Here is a 23,070-nt window from a genome sequence, read left to right as displayed (position 1 = left end):
GAGGCTTAGATTGGGTATGGGGAAAATTTTTTTCTCAGAAAGGGTGGTCAAGCACTGGAACAGGCTGCTCAGGGAGGTGGTGGAATGGCCATCGCTGGAGGTGTTTAAAAACGGTGTGGATGTGGTGCTGGGGGATGTGGTTTAGCCATGGGCTCGGCAGCCCTGGGCTGATGGTTGGACTTGACGATCTCAAAGGGCTTTTCCAGCCGAAATGGCTCCATCATTTGTTCAACACCAGGCTTACCACACTCACCAGGCCTCCAGTAGCGCCGGGGCCGCTTTGCCTGGGGGAGGCTGCCCCCGGGCTCTGCTGCCGGGGGTCCCCAGGGGCGTGGGGCCGCGTGGTGAGGTGGGGGCCCAGCTTTGCCAGCCGTGTAGGGTGGCCTCGTGTAAAAAAAAAAAAAAAAAAAAAAAAAAAGGAGTTTTTCAGGAGCCCCCGGGCCGTGTGGGGGCCGAGCACGCTTGGCTGCAGGGGAGCCTGGAGCGTGTCAGAAGCTGTTGGCATGGCTGGAGAGGCAGAACATGGCAAAGGTAACGTGAGGTATTTTTTGAAACAAAACAAGCACATAAGCTCGAGAATTAATATTTTTTTTCTTTCCCCTCCCTGAAGTTGAAGATGCCATAACATTTTGGGCAGAGGTGGGTTCAGGGAACTGCTTGGTTTTAACTGAGGTGTTTAATCTGCACATCCACCCACCCAAGTTTCTGTAGAAATAAATGGTATAATAGAATAAATAACAGCATTTGATAATGGGTGGTGGTGGGGAAGTTCATTTAGATTTCAGAATTGTAGGTATTGTTGTTCCCTTTTAAACTGCAATGAGTTACTCTTTTCTGAAATACAAAAAAGATTTTTTTCATCCATCGATTTGAATTGCAGCAGAGCTTTCTTGAATATTTGGTAGGCAAAAAAGAAACAAATCAGATATTGAGGGTTAAAAGTATTTGCTGTTGGCTGAAGAATGCTGCAGGAGGCAGCTGGAGCCCTGCTGGGGGTGGATCCCCTACACTACTGACTGCTGAGCATTTGGGGGAGTGCCAGTGAAGCTTGACACCGAGATGGTTCAGAGATGTTTGGTCCTTTCAGGTTTTGTGTAGATGGGCAGAAGGGTGTTGGATGGGGGGAGTGAGAAAAAGTAAAATACCCCAAACGATGGGTAGTTTTCATTAAGGTGGGGGATACAGTAAGGAGAGGGGAAAATCCAGAATGGGTACCAAAGCTTGCCTTCTCTGTTTGGTCTGCTGGCTGATTGGTGTGTGCGTTTTAATCAACACCTGGGTAGTTTTGAGGCGGTTGGAGAAGGTAATGCTGCTTGTCCCTAGTAGGAATACAGGGATGGGAACAAACCTTACCCATTGTGTTTATGGAACAGTTTTTTCTAGTAAAGGGATTTTTTGATGCAGTAGTCATAGGTAGTGCTCCTTTAGGTTCTTACCCTGGCATTCTGAGACTCAGTGTTTTAATTAATATTGTAAGGTACAAAAGTTAGGAGTGTATTTCTAAAGTTAACAAAATGCTTGGTTGCACTAATGTTTTCTTTCCTGCTCAGAGCTCTGGATCCATTCCTTTGAATTACGAGTAGAATGTTGTCTAATAAATGCCGTGTTACTGGAATTGACCCAGTTTTGCAGTGGTTCAGATACCAAGTTGTAACTGGAACGACTGCTTCTCTCAGCCAAACCAAAACCCAAGTCTTGCATGTAAGGAGAACGAGGAGTATGCCAGAGCTGTTGTTTCCTTGTATTAAGGAGAGAAAAAAAAAAAAAAAAAGCCAAATACATACTAAAATTTGATTGACAAGTAAGAACTGCACACTGCTCACAGAATCTGGTAATTAAATTGTTAAAAACATTCCTTGCAAACTGTTTCTCTGGGGTACGCTACCTGCCCTGATCAGTTTGATTAATTTTTGGATGAAAGTGAGAGCAGGCTTACAAATGCAACTAAAATCATGAAGTTTGAAAGCTTAAGGTGGGGTGTTACTTGTCTCAACAGCAGGGCCACTGCTTTTATTTGATTTTTGGCTGTTATAAGCCATCAAGTATCTATTAAAAGTGACAGTTAATAACTCATACTCTCTCTCCACACTTTTTAGAATGTCAGTAGATGTAATGACCTTTTGAAATTAAGCTGTGCACTGGCAGAAGCTTGTCCTTGAGCTAGCGTAGGTTTTGGCAAACCTGATATTAGTAAGGTAGGTAAGCTGTGTATGTGTGGAGTTTGTTTTTCACTTGGATGTAAAAGCCTTAATTTTGTGAAGCCATTTGCTTAGGTATTTTCTTGATCTTTGATTATTCTGTGGGCTATATTCTCTTAATATGTCTTTAAGAATTGCTGGCTTTCCTAAAGAAGGTGGTTATTTTGTGTGAGTAAATTTTAAATCTTTCTGCATTTCAGCCTTCCTGCACTTCAGTCTTCAGTGCTCAGAAAGTACTACAAGAAAGGGTGTGTGTGTGTATATATACATACGTAAGAAAATATATATGCATACCGAATGCTGAATTCTCTTTCATTGTGCAGTATACATTATGGCTTATCTTTAACAGGAGAGCAGTGCTTTTTCAGAGAAGCGATTCTTTGCTCCATGTCAAGTGTGGAATCAAAAACCTGTAACACTAAATGTGCTGGAGAAAGTACTCTTGGGAAGATAACAAGGACATATTTAACAGCAGTTCCATGACAAGCATACAAAGAGTGATGACAGTTTTGGTTTTGTTTGTGAACTAGTAGTGGCTTATTGCAACATAAGGTTTAAAGAAAACTGTTTGTCTGAACTGTTTGTGTGCGCAGGTAAATGATCTTCTACATTCCTCTTCAAAAGGAAGAAAACGCACCGACAGCACACACGGTATGTTTGTGGTGTGACTGGCCTGTTTCTTTGTTGGGCTTATTAAGCCATCAGTGCCAATAAAACACTGTAGCAACACATTAACAGAAAAGCCATGGGAGCCTACTGTATAAAATGTTAGTGGTTTTGTAGCTGCAAAATTTTCTTTGAGCTATTGTTTTTAGAGTAGAGGATTATGTTTTTTAAGCATTAGCATATGTTGTTATGAGAGAGAGGATATCAAATGCATTACTTTGTTTTCATACTGCTGATGGGATAATTATAGGAAAGTATGAAAATATGATTTGTAATGTATTACAAATACCATTTTGAGGTATACTTCTATTTTCAGAATGCTATTCTTGATCCTTTTTTCCTAATTTCCAGATTTATGGTGGCTGTTTTTCTGAAGTTGGATGTTGGCACAGATGCATGGTACAGCAAGTGATCGAAAATGAAAAGGCAGGAACCATTTTTAAAAAATCTTTAATTGTGTGTCAGTTCTACATGCAGGATGATAGGAATAAATGCAACTCCTCTTTCTGAAACTTGCTGTGTGAATGCATTTAAAAACAGTGAATATACACGGGACACAAATTAAAGTGACCTGTAATTTTGAAAAGTGCGGATGAAAAGACTGGCAAAACATGACATATTTGCATAGCACTGTTTGTATTGCTTGATAGAGATTTAGGAGTGGTGGTTGACATTGTTAAGCAATGTAATTGAGTATCAGAACTTCTGAGTGGTGAACATGGCAGCCTTCGTGTGACATGTTAGCACTGATGCAAATGACCTGAAAGAGTTGTTAATCAGCTTTAGGTGACTGATACAGAAGTCTAGTGGTTCCTATTTAAAATGGTAATTCCTAGACAGGCTGGTTGGCATGGAAACATTGGATTACGTATCTCTTCATTGAATAAAGTCTTCTGTAGTGCTTCTTAATTGTAGCCCTTAGCTAGGGAAAAAAAAAAATGCCAGCAGAGATCTGTTTTGTTACTTAAAGTTTTGTTGCTAAGCTTTCAGACAGCAGCCAACATAAGAGATTTCTCTAACTTGGTTCCTTCCTCTGAAGGGTGTCTAGGCTTAGTATGGAAGATTCTAATCTCTGCAACATACACGTGTTAAAATGCTTATATTCTAGTAGATTTCAGTGCATATTTCTGTAGGAGATCTGTGTAACATCTGCTGATTTATATTTTATATTATTTTTCAGTGTCAGGTACTGCACATTGACTATGGAAATTCTGAGGTTCTGAACAGATCAGACATAGTTGAAATTCCATCAAACTTGCAATGTCCGAGTGTTGCCAAGAAGTACAGACTCTGGGGACTGCGGATACTAACTGATCAGAACTTAAGCAGGTTTGACCAGGTGAGTCACAGATTTTGAAGCATTTAGATGATGGGTTCTGTAGCAGATGCTGGCAAATAGTGTCACCAGGAGTCTTCTTCCAAGAGCTGCATGTTTAACTGTGAAGGCAGGGCATGCTGGGAGGGGCTGTCTGAACTGTAGCCCTTATCACACTCTAGAAACCAAAACAGTTTTATAAGAAATGGTTCAGGTTGTGCTGGCTGGTGATTTTTAGAGTATGCTTTTGCTATTTTCAGAGCCTCAGGTCTTTTTTTGACTGACCCAAGTTCTTTCTGGCACTGAGGTAACAGAGTACTACTTCTGTTTCTTTTCCTTCAGGGGGAAAAATCCCTCCCTTGATTACAGAACCTGCAATAAATTCGCTTACATCTGTGAGCCGCTTGAACTTGGTGTGCCAGGGTACCGTACAAACTTTTGTACAATTTGGTCAGGAGAGAGATAGTAACAAGTAAATGTGAGTCATTGTTGCTGGCTGGCAATGAATGTGAAAGAGTCAGGAGCTGATGCTAACAGGACCGGTATTTGAGTCTTTCTGAGTGGCACTAGTGGCAGCCTCCCTTTCTAGGACATCACTTGCAGTCTTGATGGTGTGCTGCTTCAAGGCTTGTCACTGGCACTGCCCACGCTTCACCAGCTGGTGGCTTGGGACCAGCAGTTGCCGGAGGAGGAGGTGGCAGACCTGCTTGCCTTATTGTATCCCTCTACCGTTTAGGGGTCCCAAGACCCTTTGTATATGATCTCATCCCTGTGGTCCTATTGACGTTGCTTAATGTGATTCCTTAAGACAGAGAATCTCAGAATAGAAATATCTGTTCCCAGTTCCCTGGGGTGTTATTTTGTTTGTGTGGTGTTGGATTTTTTTTTTTAACTGTTCTTGTTGCTTGAAATAAAGCTTTATGCTCTGTGTAGCTTTCCTGCCCCCTTCCATTCTTAATTTTCAGCAAAATCAACTTACTTCTAGAAGCAGTGGGGCAAAAGAAAAAAAATCCTTAATAAAAGATAACTTTCTCCCAGATGCCATGTGAAAGTCTTGAGTGCATTCCCCAGTCTTTCAAAGCTGTTTTTCTTTGATATTATTGATGAAACTGATAGCTGCCAATTCTGGAATTTCCTAGTTTCTAAATGAGTATTTTCAGTAAGGTAGATTTCGATAGGGCAGATACACGTGATGATTCATTTGTCACTATTTTCTGTTTCAACTTCTGGACCACTTATTGAAAGGCTGTTAAACAATGTAATACTTCAAATATTTTTTTCATATTGTTGCGTATAATGCTGTTAAATAGTTGGTTTAGCATCCTCTAAAAGACTTGGATAACCTGGTTGCCAACTTCTAGTGAGAGCTGATGGGACTTTGGACTTCTGTCACTTGTGTGACACTGAATTCCTTGAAGCTGAACAGTGAGGTAGAAGTATTGGTGTTGAAGTCCAGTCTGGCATTGACAGTGATTAGATCAGGTGCATTTGTAGCCGTACAGATAACAGCATTGTTCCAGAATAAATGTGTTAAATATAAGTTTTACCTGTGTGGCTTTTTGGGTTTTGGTCTTAAACATGTCCTCTCTTTCTTAGAAGAAAGATGGCTGATTTCAGCTAAAAGTATTCAGTGTCCAATACACAACTTCATTGTATTTTGTATTACAGGGGAAGAAGTTCTTGAGCAGCCTGGTTTTTGAAAAAGAAATAAGAATACGTCATAAAGCCAAGCACAAAGATGGTACCATTATTGCCCAAGCAAAGTATGAAAAAGTAGATATTGGAGAGGAGGTGGCCAAGGGGGGGTTACTGAAAGATGCGCATCTCCAGGGAACACTAAAAATGTGGAAGAGAGAGAAGTAAATGTTGTGAAGAATCAGCATTGGAAGATAAAAGTTTCATTTCCACTGTGCGTAAACAGATCTGATCACATGCTGCACAGCACCCTGAGACAGTGTGTGGACCCAGCAGCTGCCAGCTCAAGGAATCAGAATTTTACTGGAAACTGTATATTTGCCCCAAAGTAAGGCAGTGGAACATCACAGAAAACTTTATATGAGTGATCTGATTAGCTTAGTTACTGAGATATGGGTGTATGAGAAGATTAAGGGGGAAGTGAGTATCTAAAATATGAGGTTCAGTTTCTGTCTTTCTGTCCAGTGAAGTAATACAGGCACGCAGTGGAAGTGAGTATATGTGAGTCTGTGTGCATGCTACAGTAGTGGGAATTAGGACATTAATCTGTAGAAACCTGTTCATTAATGTTGTTGAGGAAGCACAGGCTATCTAGCCAGTGTTTGATTTCCAGAGACAGACAATTCTCATATATCTTAATGCAAGATTTTGAAAAAGAAGGAAGGTGTAGCAGCTAGTAAGCAGAGGAGAACATAGTGGAAAGCTTAGTTGAGAGCGAAGGTTGCAGGACATCGGGCCTTTAGGAGATTTTGCAGTGACAGGCAATGCAATGTTTGTTTTAGCATCTATGAATTTTTCATAGGCTTGTCCCTGAGTCTTTTTCTAGTTATCCCCTATTTATTTAACTCTTAAAAACTCCCTGGGTGCGTAAGTGGAATGTAAAAGTACACTTACCTAGCAGGACAAACATATTTTGGTGATTTATTTGTGTAGGAATGTAACAATGTGTCCTTATAAGAAAGAAAGCCAGCAACCACGGTTTGAAGTAAGCTTTAGGGGATTACGGTGTCTTTGCAACTTGTAATTACATTGACAAGACATGGTGGTAAGTTGGCAGTTACAGTTGTTCTAAGAAATCTTTTTAAAGAGACTTGCCCTACAGTTGCTAGAATTGCCATGGCAACAGGCTGCTGAGAAAAATGTTTGTGGGTGGGAAAGATGGTACTTGGCATTCAGAAAGTTGAGATGGTGTAAGAAGTAATGTTCTCCAAAAAAACTTATTTAGAATTTGCTAATGTTCCATAATTTGAGCTTCTTAAACATTGTAATGAATCACCTGAGGGGCATGCCCTTCCACATACCAGCATGTTATCCAAATACATTTTGCAATTAGATCGTTTAGGCAAGTCTATGCTGTTAATAAATACTAATATGAAATGAGGTGCTCTTCAAAAAAGTCTAAAGTACCTCATCCTGAATTATTTTGATACTCTGATCTGCCCTGTTTTCTGAGTTATCGATATACTCTGAATCTGATTTTTAAAGAAGAAATAGCCTTTTGCTGTTGTGGCACGCAGCAATGAGGTATCCTGACTGGCCTGAGCAGCCAGCAGATTCTCTATTCCATTTCTGTACGTTCTGGCATCTTTTAACTTTTTGCACATTGCAGGCATTTTTGAGTGGATGCCTGCAAAGGAAATTGAGAAGAAAAGAAGTTAGGGTGTAACCAAAGCCATACAGGTGAGGATGAAGCTGATGTGGGTTCTAGTGGAGCTTTGGTACCATACAGTATTGTCAGTACTCTGGGGCAGATGGCTTCACATCACTTTTCATTATAAAAATAACTTTTAGGTTATAGATCCAAAACACTAACCTTAAAGTGCTTTGGCTTATTTGGTAGATAGAGGACTTGAATTACAATGGATCTTGACTTTTCTGGATCTGCAGTGTGGTATTGTAAGGGTTTTTTTTGATGGGAAAGACTTTTGAGTTGGTGAAAACATAGAAAGGGTTGTCTTCAAATGATGTATGTTTTTCCTTTGTGTTGTGTCTTTGTGAAGACTGGTATGGAGAGGGATGCAAATTCTGAAGTTGTAAAGCATGACACTGGGTGCTTCTATGGTCTTTTTGATGTGGTGGTCTGTGGTCATTTCTGAAATTACTATAGCATGAAAGAATGCACATTATGTGTGGTTTGTTTTTTTTTTTTTAATTAATTTATCTTAATTAATTTGTAAAAGGGAAAAAATGCTAGCTTCTACCTTGGTGTCAGACACCAGTTTGGCACAAGTAGGACCAGATCAGAAGCTGTATGAAGACAAAGAAGTTCTCGGAAGGGAGAATGTATATCTCTTGCAGGGGCAGAAGGAACTAGAACCAAGGATTCAACAGCTGAAGTGTGAGCTTCAGGTATGTGGAAATGCAAAGAGGGTGCTTCCCTCCCTGTTGTGTTTCTGACAATGCTTTTGTCTTACGGTTTCATTGTACTGCAGTTCAGCTGTGCACTGTTGTTTGGATTAAACTGGTTGAGTGGAGATTTGTCTTGCCCTGGTGCAGGGAGATGCTGTCAGTGTGTGTTAGCGCATGTTTTGCAGTCCAAGTTGGATTCTAGCTCCCCTTGGTGTATGTACTGGCTTGCCACCACACTTGATGAAATTGCTGGTTTGGATGTAGGTGTTCAGTTTGAACACGTAGCTTTGCACTTTGTGATTAAAAACATGCTTTGTGTATAAGGATGCAATTCTTGGGGGTTTGTTTTTTCTTTTTTTTTTTTTTTCTTCTCACTTAGAGGGAAAAAGGCTTTCTATGTGTTGGGCTGAAAATTCCTAAGCCTCACAGAATCATAGCAGCTGTGGAATAGAACTGGGTAAGAATTAGTATTTCCTTAATTGCTGCTTAATAGAAAATATGCTTATGTTTCTTTGCAGGGGAAGTTCCTTGCACTATCTGAGAGAAACGCAGTACTTAGTAATAGTTACTGGTAGGCTTAAAAATGGTGTGAATGGTTTTAAGTGTGATAAACAGCAGTAGTAAGAAGAGATTGTGTGAAAAGCTATTTGCATGAATTCAGAAAAATGTTGTGCAAACACTTATCTCTACAGATACGAAAGGAAAATCTGCCATTGTGTAAATCCCTTTGAAACCTCCAAACCTGAATTTGCATACGACTTCCTTGCAGAATAAAACTACTCATAACTGGCTTTGCTACTCTGTTACCTCTGCCTAGAACACCTGTGTTGCTATGAATGCTAATCCGTTGTTGCACAGATTCTCCATCCACTGAAGATAGGATGTTTGTGTACTTCTATGTAAACTAAATTGACAAGCAACAGAATACATGTCTGCAGCTAAGAAAAAAATACTTGAATGTGCAAGGAATTCTTAGAAGCATTTCTTATATATAGCCTGATTTATTTACTTTTTTAAACAGATTTCTGCAAATTTTAATTACTATTTTGAGTTGAATGCAAGTAAACTGCTTTAAAAGAAAAGGTGGTGGATAGCCTTTTAAGTGAGATAATATTTGCTCCCTGCTAAAACCACTATGGTACACAATGACTTATTTTAGAAAGGTGTTGTGTGGTAGTAGCTTTGAGGGTTACTTCAAAAAAAGACACCCTGCAGTCATGAGACTGGATGCTCATCTGCAAATAAAAAAACCTATTTAATTCTTTCTATATTTGTTTTTCTGTTTGGTGGTGGGTTTTTTTTGGTTTGTTGGTTTTTGTTTTTTTTTTTTTTAATATGTAGCAAGTCTGAAAGGCTGAGAATATTTAAAGACTGTTTCGTTACCTAAAGTGGAGTCTATAAGGGCACCTCTGTGGTATGAGAGCAAGAACTCTGAAATTCAGGTTGCCCCTTGAGGAATATAGCCTGATGTGGTGTGTTGGCTTTTTTTGGGTCAAGAATATTCCTTAAGAACATCCCTTGTAGGAAGGTCAGGGTGGTTGTACATACAGCAAGAGTTCTTGTTTTGCTGCACCACTTTGAGGTGTGGTAGTGATGAGACTAAGGAGTTTCTTGAGGTACTGGACTTGGATTTTCTTGAACTAATGGGTAGGAACTTTTCAGCAAGGGAAGAAAAAAATCCTGTGTTGTTTGAAAACTTGCTAGCAAATGGGGAGAAATACACTTGAACACATCACTACTGAAATGAGAGGAAGGAAATGAACCGTTAACCTTTAAGTGTAAATGTTTAAAATGTTAAGTTTAAATGGACCTTTAAGGAGCTATTGAAGAAAATAAAATTGGTTTGTAAGTCTTTCTAGGCATTTTATTGGTGTTTTGAAGAGGGCCATCTGTGTCTGTGTGCATATCTGTAGTTTTCAAAAGTCTAAATTGTGGTCTGCATATTAGTAACTCTGGCTAACTGTTGTGACTGTCTTTACCTGTCTTTGTTGAAACACTGCTGCAAAAATGATAAATAATTCAGAGAAAGAAGGAAGCATTCAGGAAAACTGCTGAAGGTTTTGAGGAAACCCTACGTATGTATTTTGGAAAGAAAATGAGAAGTTTGGCTGCTAAGATGAAGGCACTGAAAGAAGTTAGGTATGTATTTTTTTTCTGAAGTAGTACTACGTCTCATTGCCCTGCTTATTTCTTGAAGTAATGCATGCTTCTTTGTTTCCCAGAAGTTTTGTTTTGTTAATTTTCTAAGAAAAATATGGTGTTGTATACAGAGGGGAGTATTTTCCAAAAGCAAGGCTGAAATGTGAGCTTTTTGTAAGCTCACATTAGAATTTGCATTGTCTGCTTCTTAGTCTTCATCAGATGACTTTGCTTTATTTCTGCTCCTTTACCATAGCTGTTGCAGGAAGAGCTTTCAATTCAGTCTTCAAGGAAGATGCAGCTAGTTGTTAAAAGTAACTGGGTAGTCAGAGTTCCTTGGGTATCTGTATGGCTGTGAGAGGTGTATCTCTTTGGGTAACCCAAATTACTCTTCTGGTTTTAAAAGAAGAGGCAAAACTGCAACGGGAAGAAAACTTGAAATAGAAATGATCATCAGTGCCTTTAAGAAAGAATGTATATATTGGTACATGTGTTTGTGGAAGATGAATAAAAAGAAAAAAACAAAACCAAAAAACCCCAAACAACCAAGGGAGGAAATAGGACAAAAGGGAAATCAAGAGCAGGAGGGAATTTTGTACACATACAGCCTTGTCAATACTGAGGTATAATGAATGTATTGTATGTATTCTTGGTCCTTCCTCAAAAAAAAAAAAAAAAATTAACAGCTGAATGAGACAGACTGCTGCTGCTACTTTTTGAAAGAAACTCGGTTATTAACATGGCAAGTGCTATCTCAATTCGTATGTTTCAGGAGTCCGAATAGCATTGATTTTTAAACTGCTTCAGTTCTGGGGAGAAAAAAAATCCTGGTAAAATATTGTTTCCTCCTTACAACTTCGGTATACAAATAAGAACAGTTGTTTTGGGGAGCAGCTCTCTCAAACCATAAAAGTGGTTACAGAAGGATGTCTCACTGTTCCGTGTTCCTTGGAAAAATTGCAGAAGATTTGGACAGAGTATGACTTGGCTCAGGAGAGGATTCAGTTATGCAGAAATGTGGTAGGTTGGAATTACTTTTTTTTTCTCGAGCTATAATTTAACAGCTATTGATAAGAGTATGCATGGAAACATCTGCCCTTTGCTAGATAATGTTGGAGGCTTTGCTCCCTTTGCCACAACTGCTGTATTTGTGGAGCGTTATTTTTTTGTGTTAAACCTAGACTTTTTGACACCCTTGGTTTTTGTAAAGAAATAGAAGGAAATCAGAATATGGTACTTTAAAAGCTTTCTGTTCTGTGATAGTTAGAAACTGCTTCAGCTGTGCAGCTGAACTGTCTCTTCAAAACCTTTTGTTAGAGCAGCATGCCGCTACGTCCTATGTGCTTCCCTCACCTGGGAGGTGTAGGGAGAGCGGCGTGCAGAGGCGTGTGTGGGAGGATGGACCGCACGGGGGAAAGCTGCCATCTAGTGCAGCTCCTCTGCAACCACGTCGGGAGAAGCCTGCCCGCGTGTGCAGGCACGGCTGTGTGCGTAGGGGTGGCTCTCTACTGTGTCTCTCCCGGGCAGCAATGCTACCTTTGGGAATGGGAAGGTTCCCTGGTCTATGGCAGGCATTGTCGTAAGGTAGGGAAGGGATGGTGCATCTGGGAGAATGACAGCAAACGTGTAGTGACTATTTTCAAGTATAACCTAACACATTTTAAGCAGGCATGCTTAAAATGTGTTGTTGTATTACACTGAATTTAACAGGTCATCAAATGGACTAGAAAAGAATGAGTGATTAAGAGACTCGTGGAATCATAGAATGGTTTGGGTTGAAAGGGACCTTAAAGATCATCTAGTTCCAGCTCCCTGCCATGGGACAGGGACACCTTCCACTAGACCAGGTTGCTCAAAGCCCCATCCAACATGCCCTTGAACACTTCCAGGGATGGGGCATCCACAACTTCTCTGGGCAACCTGTCCCCGTGCCTCACCATCCTCACAGTAAAGAATTTCTTCCCAATACCTGATCTAAATCTACCCTCTTTCAGTTTAAAGCCGTTGCCCCTCGTCCTATCAGCACATGGCCTTGTAAGAAGTCCCTCTCCGGCTCCCTTGTAGGCCCCCTTTAGGTCCTGGAAAGCTTCTGTAAGGTCTCCCTGGAGCCTCCTCTGCTCCAGGCTGAACAACCCCAACTCTCTCAGCCTGTCTTCATAGGAGAGGTGCTCCAGCCTCTGATCATCTTCATGGCCCTTCTCTGGATTCATTCCAAAAGGTCCATGTCCTTCTTATGTTGGGGGCCTTAGAGCTGGAATGCAGTACTCCAGGTGGGGTCTCACAGAAGTGGAGTAGAGGGGGAGAATCATCTCCCTCAACCTGCTGGTCATGCTTCTTTTGATGTTTGCCTGTGGGTCCACTCCAGACTGCGCTTGGAACCAGCTCTCTAACTCCTCCTCAGCCTCCCTGACACGATGCATCCTTCTCACTGCCTCCTGCAGCTCAGCTGCCTGCTCCAGGAGCCCCTCCGCCTGGGCACACCTTCTGTAGGCAGCTCTGCTGCCTGTCCCTGCCCCAGGAGAAAGGTCTGGGCACTGCCTGCAGCCTGAGGTCTGCACTGCAGCCTGTCTCCTCAGCAGCTCCAGCGGGGTGGGGGCACTGGCCACCACCGGGGTAGATGGGGCAGACCCATCAACCGATCCCAAGTAAGTTATGGTTTTGTTGGCTGTGCAGGAAAAACTATTAAAACATCTGTAGCATGGAACACATTTGATTGCTGTAGGTGAAAACAAAATAAAGTCAAAGTTTAAACTGGGCAACATTAAGATAAGTGTTAATAAGCTGATGACGTTTTAGTGTTGTATCTTGTATAGGGGAGTAATGTGTAGAACAGCTAGGCTGCAAGGTACTGCCTAGGGATTCCCTTGTACAAGCTCTTCTTGGGTGAATTCCTGATCTCATGTGAAATAGTAGCAGTTGCAGTTTTCGGGAGATTACATGGGATGGTTGAGCTCAAGTGGGTCTGTAAGCCTCATTGAACAACAGCAGACAAGTAAAGCAAAGCTGTCTTAGAACTTGTTTTTGCCCCGTCCTCCAGGTTTGCTTTGACCGAGTTGGACTGGGGGTAAAGAAAAATCTTAACATGGGCAGGATTTAGGACAGGACAGGTACAGATACAGTGGTGTGACTGGGGAGTCTCGGAATTGTTTATTAAATAGAGGAGATGGTTTATTTAGTGTCATTCAGGTGGCAGTGTGTGTGAGGTGTTTTTTGAGGTTTTTTATTTTGAGTTGCAAACATGAGCTAGCAGCATTCTTCCATGAGAAACATCATGAAAAGACGTTTCATTCTAGAAGCATGCTTGAAGTTTTTCTGATGGACTAATTTGTTGGAATATGTTATTCTGGACATTGTCCTCAGTTTTAGTTGTGAATGGCTAACAAGTCATGTTTGCATGATGCATTGTAGTGTGTTACACTGCCAAAATATTTGAAATACCGATGAAATGAGCTTACAGCACTATGCCGCTTCTAGTAGTTCCACATATGTTTGTGTAGCCTTCAGTTTTTTGTTGACAAGGTGTTGGCTTCACACCTGGCTTGAAAACCAGTTTAATTTGGAAACTGACACCCCTCTGCTTCTCCCATGCCCATTCTGACATTGTTCCTGGTTGCCTAAGCTAAGGTGTAAACGAATGGTGACATGAAATCTTATGACTTTTCAAGAGCATCCTGCTGTAAAAAAATTTCCTGCTCTCTGAAGAGGGGAAATTGTCATGGTAGTGTCACAAATATTTTAAATGGGGAAAAATAAAGACAACAGGAGTTCTTCTAGATGTCAGGTATCCCACAGAGTGCTTGAGTGCTGCAAAGGGTATGCAAGTGGGAATGTGTGTGGAAGTGTAGAGCTCCCTGAAGAATTAATTTACTTTTCAAGACGGATTGGTAGCAGCTGGAAGCAGGACATCTCAAGGCTTTTGTGGAATTTGTCTTAAGTATTTTGAAGACTTAGGTAGGTGAAATGTACAGAACAAGAGTTTTGGGGGCATCATGGAGAGCTACAGTGCCACAAAGGCTGTCCTGTCTTAATGTGCAGTGTAATGACTTAACTTTTTTTTGTTATTTCCTGAGAAGCATTTTGATTTTTGAAGATCTATTTTATGTGTTGTAACATGCCACAGGATCTTGGCTACTATATTTTCAAATACCAGAAATGTCTGAAGATGCACACAGTAAAAGGGCATGCTTAATATTCTGCTTCTCAAACCTACTTAAATTATGCTGACTGTAGATAGGCTAACAAATGCATTGATGTTGCTGACTTTGTTTCCTGCTCAGTTGTAGTGAGATACGTGTAAATCCAATGTACAGGAAGCCCAGTGAACCCAAACAGATGGATGAAATAGTTGGCTATTAAACTGTAGCAGACTGTTTAACTCTGTTTGCTTAATTTGTCAACCCAGCTGTCAAAATTGGTTTTACTAAGTTAAATTTTGCTATTCAATTGCCTAAGCAATGTGCTCTTCCTTTAACCTCTCTGGCGTGCTGATGCCCTCTCTCACTGTCACAAGCCTTGTTTGTAAGCTCTTGGGAACGAACATCTTGTTTTGCTTTCAGGGAAACCTAATGCATCTTGAATACCACAGGCGTGGGTAAACCCCATAAAGTTTGAGTGCAAAGTAAACGGCATTATTTTAGTTTTCATTTTCTATGCTTTCTTAGTTGATTTATGCTGGTTTAACTGGGTCTTTCTTAGATACTGCCCTAAAATGAAGATGGGCAACTGGAGTGTTTGTTCTTAATAAGGCATTTATGTAATCACAGAGTGGTCAGAGTTGGAAGGAACCTCTGGAGATCATCTAGTCCAAGCCCCTGCTAAAGCAGGCTCACCCAGAGCAGGTTGCACAGAATTGCATCCAGGTGGGTTTTGAATTATCTCCAGAGAAAGGGACTCCTCAGCTGGGCAGCCTGTTCCAGTGCTCTGTAACCCTCAAAGTAAAAAAGTGTTTCTTCATACTCAGATGGAACTTCTCGTGTTGCAGTTTTTGCCCGTTGCCCCTTGTCCTGTCGCTGGGGACTGCTGAAAAGAGCCTGGTCCCATCCTCTTGACACTCACCCTTAAGATAACTGATTACATTGATGAGATCCCCCCTCAGCCTTCTCCTCTCCAGCTACACAGCCCCAGCTCTGCCAGCCTCTCCTCACCAGGGAGGTGCTCCAGGCCCCTCACCAGCTCCGCAGCCCCCGCTGGGCCCTCCCCAGCAGCTCCCCGTCTCCCGTGACTGGGGAGCCCAGCGCTGGGCCCAGCACTCCCGATGGGCCTCACCAGCCCGAGCAGAGGGGCAGGATCAGCTCCCTGCACCCGCTGGCCACGCTGCCCCTAACGCGCCCCAGGCTCCCACCCGCCTTCTCGGCCACAGGGCCACCGCTGGCCCGCGGGCAACCGGCTGTCCCCCAGCACCGCCCGGCCCTTCCCCGCAGAGCTGCCCCCCAGCAGCCCACCCCCAGCCTGTGCCGGCGCAGGGGCTGTCCCTCCCCAGGGCAGGACCCCGCGCTGGCCCCTGTGGGACCCCATGAGGTCCCCTCCCCCCGGCTCTCCAGCCTGCCCAGGCCTCGCTGAGGGCAGCACGGCCTGCTGGTGTCCCGGCGGTTCCTCCCAGTTTGTGCCATCGGGAGACCTGCCGAGGCTGCGCCCCGTCCCCTCAGGTCACCGATGACCCAGCTGAACAGGACGGGACCCAGCGCTGACCTGGGGCACAGCGCTGGCTACAGGCCCCCGGCTGGGCTCTGCGCCGCTGGTCGCAGCCCCTGAGCTCTGCCCTCAGCCCGCGCTCAGCCCATCACTGCCCACCCGCCTGACCCACGCTCCTGAGCTTGCCCGGGGGCTCTGGTGGGGGACGGTGTCAAGAGCCTGGCTGAGGTCAAGGTAGGCACCATCCACCGCTCCCCTCATCGACCCAGCCAGTCATTCCGCCGTAGGAGGCTGTCAGGTTGCCAGGCATGGCTTCCCCTTGGTCAATCCACGTTGACTGTTCCTGGTGACCTTCTTTTTCTCCACGTGCTTGGAGCTGACCTCCAGGATGAGCTGTTCCATCACCTTTCCAGGGATGGAGGTGAGGCTGACCAGCCCATAGTTTCCTGGGTTCTCCTTCTTGCCCTTTTTGTAGACTGGAGTGACACTGGCTTTCCTCCAGTCCTCAGACACCCTCCTGTTCTCCATGCCCATCAAAGATGACGGACAGTGGCTCAGCAATAACGTCTGCCAGCTTTCTCAGTGCTCGGGGGTGATCCCATCAGGGCCCACGGGTTTGTGGGTGTCAGGTTTGCCTAAACGATCTCTAACCCGATCCTCCTCGACCAAGGGAAAGTCTTCCTGTCTCCAGACTTTCTTGCCTCCAGCATTTGGGGTTCCTGAGGTCCGGCCTCGGCAGCAAAGATTGAAGCAAAGACGGCATTCAATAACACCACCTTCTCTGTATCATGACATGATGTATGTCTTGGAAACATAAGATAATCAGTGAACTGAGATAGTACTGGTGCATGGTGTGTATGAAAATAACAAAGATGGTTCTTCTGGAGTGGAAATACTTAAAAATATATTCAAAACTAGTCCTGGAATTTGATGTAAGTTCAGTGTCCCAATAGGAAGGTGGTGGTAGCAATCACTTACCAGCTTTCCTATGAAATGTTACCAAGAGGACAGCAGCTTTGCAGATGAAAAAACGGGGATAATTAGAAGTTCCCTGCTTGCAGTGTGGGCAGATACTCTTAGTAATGGGGTGTAATAGAACTACTGACTTTTCAGATACTGTAGATAGTGTTTTATGGATGTGTCGTTTAATTTATGATTTTGGTTTAGAAACTTATTGGAGACTCTAGTGTACATATTTAGAATTTTTTTCTGTGAAGGATGATAAAAATAATCACACCGATGTTTAAAAAAAAAAAAGTGGAGGAGGGTAGGATAAATAGAGCCGTTTAATGAGGATGCTGATGCCAGAGGTAGCTTTAGCTATACTGTATATCAAAAAGTAGTAACTTGCACTAAAGGGAGCAAAAAACTTGGGCCAAAAGTAGAAAAAGGCTCTAAAAAGGGATTAGAACTTACCTATGGAGGGGGATTATTTTTTTTCCCCTCTTGCTTATGAAGTCATTAAATCACACTAAAGCAAGAATGCATTGATGAGGTGATTGCACTATACATAGTCGTGTTTTATGGACTTTCCTAAGCATTGCTATAGTCTGAAACAAGATGGTAAGATGGTTTGGCATTTGGTCTGACAGTGTCTGATGCTTGGTTGTGTGAGGTTGTTTGTGGAGCTGTTTATTAATTAATTTATATATTTATTTATTTTGAAAGGTATAAGATGGACCAGACACAAACTAAACTAAATTTTGTAGTTTGAGAAGCCTTTAGCCTGTTCTAAAGAAGTTGAATTCTAATGTTTGCTGTTGTGATGAGCTTACATCTTTATTAAGCAGACTATTGATATACTGCCTGTGCACTTAATGCTCTGTGAGGTTATTGAACAGGCATTGTGTGAGCCATGAAAAGTCACATGTATCTAATTACATGGCAGACACAGGGAGCAGACTTGTCCTGTGGCTCCCAAGCTGTATGTTCAGTCATGTGTAGACCGTTCAATTTACTCTAGTGCTGAAACTGGTATTGGAGTTTGGTTGCCTGGTTGAATCTTCTACTATGTTATGTCTCTACGGCTTTAGTTTTTGAAGTAATATTCTGCAGAAGTCTTGTCTTGGAAAGTGTTCTTTATGGCAGGGGGTCCTTACTCCTTTTTATGCAGTGCATTACAGTATTCTTTTACAAATGAGCTCCTGTCTTGTGGGAAGAACAGCCCAAAGTCTGTAAAAATTGTGTGTGCTTTTGGTCACCAGAGATGCCCAATAATTGCAGAAGTGCCTATTAAATATTTTTTTTGTTTGTTTCTTGTTTTTAAGTGCTGAAGTAATATGTTGTGTTCACTTTCTGTAGTAGAACTTATTCCACTGATTTTTATTATCCAGGCCACTAATGTCTGGCTGAATTACAACATCTGTGTAGCTGCTAATCTAAGTTTTAAAGCAGTGAATGTTGCAACTTGGAGTTACACTTCTGTTGTGTTTTGTCCATCTTTCAATTTCCAGCCACTGGATCTTGTTCTGCCCTTGTCTATTTCTAGTCTATCTTCCCTGGATGCTTAAACTGATTAAGTCGACTTCTAAGATTTCACTGGATAAACTACATTTAAAAACATTCTTCAACCTGTGTTTGTGTATACATATCTACTTTACAGATATATTATATATTGCTTGTTAGTAGGAAATGTTCATTTGTTCTTTGGCTCCATGTGAAACTGATAGCAGTGCCCTGGTTAACTCTTCTGTTGTTTTCTATTTCTTTACTAATTGCCTTCCACACCAGACTTCCCAAGATTTTTTTGGGGGGGAAATGGGGAAGGGAACATGTGTCAGGACAATGTGTTATAGCATTTCAATCTTTTTACTTACTTTTTTTATTTTTGGAGATGGATGAAGAAGGAAATAGCAAATTTTTACAATAGGTCTGTAAAGCTGTCATTTGGTCTTCCATATTCATGTATATTTTCATATTTCTGTGGGCGTGTTGGGTTAAATCACTGTGAAAAGAACACTGCAAACATGCTTCTGAGTATAGTTTTTTTATCTTCCTTCATCCATTTCAAAAAGTTTGGTTTTGGTAAGTCTGTTAGTTGTCTTGTCTGATACGAATGTGGGATTCCTCTCCCAATAGCAGAACTAATCCTGCCAGTCATCCAAGGGAAACTTTGATTTTGTTTCTAGAAAATTAGTTTAGTGATCTTACTGCAGATAATCAGTAGGGAGCTTACAGGTCATCGGTCTTTCCTGCTAGAAGGCAAGGAAAAAATTAATAAAAGGATTTTTTTTGACTGTAAAGCATTCTTCTCCAGAAAGAAATCTTTTGCAGTTTGACTTTATAGATGTAATTTGACATGTATGGAAATATGGATAATCCAAATTCTAATTTCTGTAATACAATCAAAAACTGTAGGACAGTTATGACATTTTAAGTTTACAGCGTCAGTTAGGGCTCCCACTGTTATCAACAGTCATGCAGAAACTGTTTCTTTAGTTGTCTGATAAGGCAATCATATTCTTACACTGTAAAGGATGCTGTATTCGTGCAAGGTCATCGTGTCATAGGAGCAAATGTTAAAACCAAAATTTGCTTTTTCACTCATTCCTAGTCAGGCAGGTATTGTGCTATTTGTACTTTGCAAGGATTAACGCTTTTTTGTATCACTTCCCACACTGTGTATGTGGTGTTTGGTGTGAGTGGCTGACTTGCTTTTCCTTCTGCGTAGGATGAAAGAGATGAATTGATTACCAGGAGCGATGAAGTGCAGCAGAACTTGTATTCAGCAGTGGAAGAATTAATTTTGGAAGTGGATAAACTTGCCCCTCTCTGAGTGCTCAAGAATGTTACAGGTGAGGATGTCACTTTTATCAGTATTGATTCTGAAACACTGAGAACTTGTGGAGGGTGTTTCTTAAATGTTTAATGTTTTATAATTGGAGACCTCAACAGCAGCAGATGAAACTTTAGATAACATTTCTGAGTGAAGTTGTACACCTGACACCTGTAGTTCTCAGTGTTACTTGTGATCGTGGTCTCCTAGATGTTTTGTTTCTAGAGGCAAATTATTACCTAGATCCTTGATTTGAGCAACAGTTTTGGTTTGTGGTTTTTTTTTTTTAATGGTATTGCGTTTGGTGGCTAACAAGACTTCACAAAGCACAGAATATTTAGAAGACAGGTGTTAATGAGAGAACCTACAATTAAAAAGTCAATGCAGTTACCCTGTAAATTGTGGTGGTGGGTTTTGTGGTTGGCTTACATGCTTTCCTAGCCATTTCTCTTCAGGTGGCTGTGTACTTTGGACGAGTGTAGCAAAATGGAAAATGTTTAAAGCTTTTTTTTGTTTGTTTGTTAAGGTGAGAGTTAAACACTACAGAAGCACATGTTTATACCACGGCTCTCCCTCTCAGCCAGTCCAACAACAGAAAGTGGGAAAATAGACAGGGAACTAGGCTCTGTAGAGGCAGTAAGAACTTTTGAAGAGGACTTTATCACTAGAAGTATTACCAAATTGGCATTACTGGCCTTTGCTATTAGAAATAATTTCTTTTCTTCTTTTTAACTTCAGAAATATAATTTGCTTTTATTTTGACTGTGCAAGTGTGCTTGGAGAGGGTAAAAAGGTTGGCAGTAGTATCAGCTTGTCTGTACAAATTTAAGAGATGTATTTGTCCGTGCAAGTATGAGACCGTTCTTATGAAAAAGTATTAAGATTTCAGACTGCACATATGTTTGTATAAGGTTGAAGCAGCATTAATAAATTGGAAGCATTCAAATTTTCATGGAATTACTCAATTTCTAATGGAATTATTTTTCAATGCCATTAAAAAAATGTTTTGGTACACTTAATTTTTGGTTCTAGTCTGACTGGAGATTGGCGCCTGATTAGAAAAGATATTGGAAGGGTAGCATTTCATGGCTTTCTATCACTAGAGGCCCTGTGTGGATCCTGCTTCTTCAGACAGAGGAAGGTTGTGGTGGTGTAGTGTGTGTTGGTTTTTCTGGTTTAAGTTTTCGTTTTGTGGTTTTTGGGGGGGTTTTTTGTTTTTTGTTGTTTTTTTTTTTTTTTTTTTGGTGTGTGTTTAAAGGTTATACTGTGCTAATCCACTAGGTGGTAGCCATTAAGCATCTTCTAGAAAATTATACTGCAGTGAAATTTTAAGTGTTTTGAAAATATTTGAAGGGGTACTGACATGCTGCTAGGTGTGTTGAGTCAGTTTTAGGCTTCAGCTTAACTGTCGTCTCTTATATTAAGGGCTAGAAGGTGAAAATAGTTTTCCCAAGTAGGGAAACGGAAATAAGTTTTTACCAAATATCAGTGAGAACCTTGGTTGCAATTTTATAGAGCTGAAGAGGTCACGCTGTGCTGTCCTAGACACACGAGTATTTTTCCGGTGTTTCTCAGAAGAACAGGAGCTTGGAAGCTAATGCCCTTTGGTTGGGGCTGTGTATTGCAGACTTCTTTTCTGCATCACAGAGCTCTTCTGACTTATGTTTTATAACTTCTGGTGAGAATTGTTGTTGTCCTGAACTTTAGAAAAATTCAGACAGCTTCTGTCCAGCCAGGGACCTGGGTAAACAGTTGGTGAGCTCCATGCTTTCCAAGTGATAATACTGCATTGGTTCAGAGGAAAGCAGAGTGTGGGCCTATGCATAAGCTGCTCTAAAGCACGCTGGGGTTTGAGCTGAACAGTTGTCAGCTGCTGTGTATTAGCTGTCTATAAGAATGTTTCCTTTGCCCTGTGGATAGTGTGTAGTAGCTTGTTCTGGTGCCTTTGAGTTACCACACTTAGAGATGGCAACTGGGACTAAGCACATGTAGGCTACTGAGCCATCTTCATCTGGTAACTTGTTATCCTTTTGGATCTGGCTTCTGTATCCATGTGCTGGTGAAGTTGCTGATGTTTTATGGAAGTGTGCTCATAGCAGAAAAACAAATGGGAAGAAACAGGGCATAATCTACGGGATTTATTCCTTGAGGACAGCCTGATGGAACGCATGCAGATGCTCTTCTGGTGTGACTAGTGCTATTAGTTTTGTAAACAGGATGTAATATTGGTTATGAAACTGTTAGTGTGCACTTTTCTTGGCTCTACTCCTCACTTTTGGCTGCTGTTAAATGGGCTGATTTTTTTTCTCCCTCCAAACTGTTCTATTTGAACCTGGCTTCTACCTTGCTGTGCCACTTTCTATCCATGTGTATTCTGGTATATGAAATTCCAGTTGTTCAAAAAAGAATGTGAGAAAAATCTGTTGTGCACTTGAGTGATTTGAACAGCCTCCATAAATTTAGCACAAACCTCCTTCGTGAATTTGCTTATAGACAAGCATATTTGTACAAAGCTCATGTCACTTGGCTGTTTTAAATAATCTATTGTACTGAATGTATGCTGTTCACTGTAGTAGCTATTGTTATGAAAGTGGTTTTATAATTTTTATAAAATACTGTTTGGTGGTGTAGTGGTTTTTTGTGTGGTTTATTTTTTCTTTATTTGTTTGTTTGTTGGTTTTTTTTTTGGTGTGTTGCTGCATCTAGTTAGTTATAATGCAAGGAAATTCTTATGTTTTTGGCCCCAATCTGAACTTTGCTGTGTTGTGCCTGTAAAGCTGGGGCCTGGTTGTGGTATCATCATATGTAGTTCTACAAAATTGGTCAAGCTCACTTCCACACCTCTGCAGTACCTTCAGTCCTCAGCGAGGGAAGGCTGTTGCTGCCATGTTCTGGCCCATCCGTCTGTTTTACTTGAAGTTATATTTGTTTGCTCATATGACCTCTGCATTTCAATTATCTAAAAGGCTCCTGACAAGTTCTTGTGTGTGACTTGAAGTTCTGTCACACTGCTTTTTCCATTATATTGTCTGTTGAGTCTGAAGGGATGAAACCCCCTGGCTCAAGAGGAGGACAGAGAGGTGTTTTGGTGTTTTTCTTCATCTACATGACCTAGGTCTTGTTTGGGAAAGTCTGTGATAACTTCACTCAAATGTTCTGGGAACTGAGAAAAGGAAAAAAGTGAAAGCCTGTATGTAAGTGAACTGTCATAAAAAAGGGTTTTTTTTAATCAACTTGTTGGGAATGATGTGGGTAAGTAAAATGATGGATTTTGAAGGCTGAAGGATGCTAGTTATTACAAA

The 23,070-nt window shown here is 41.4% G+C and overlaps 1 protein-coding gene across 1 annotated transcript in view; it reads left to right on the top strand.

The window, feature by feature from the left end:
* Positions 1-211: 211 nt before the first annotated feature.
* STK31 (serine/threonine kinase 31) overlaps positions 212-23,070 on the top strand; it is a 39,450-nt gene continuing 16,591 nt past the window's right edge. The window contains 12 exon segments of the mRNA XM_014285471.3: positions 212-344; positions 611-639; positions 2,097-2,195; positions 3,216-3,290; positions 4,045-4,203; positions 5,848-5,983; positions 5,986-6,202; positions 8,055-8,223; positions 10,247-10,368; positions 11,229-11,382; positions 19,664-19,753; positions 19,755-19,787. Of these exon segments, the coding sequence (XP_014140946.3) occupies positions 212-344; positions 611-639; positions 2,097-2,195; positions 3,216-3,290; positions 4,045-4,203; positions 5,848-5,983; positions 5,986-6,202; positions 8,055-8,223; positions 10,247-10,368; positions 11,229-11,382; positions 19,664-19,753; positions 19,755-19,787 (1,416 nt within the window).

Source organism: Falco cherrug, chromosome 4 (genome assembly GCF_023634085.1).
Source record: "Falco cherrug isolate bFalChe1 chromosome 4, bFalChe1.pri, whole genome shotgun sequence".
Lineage (NCBI taxonomy): Eukaryota > Metazoa > Chordata > Aves > Falconiformes > Falconidae > Falco > Falco cherrug.
The sequence above is the reverse complement of the archived record's forward strand: the minus strand, read 5'-3'. Positions and strand labels throughout refer to the sequence as shown.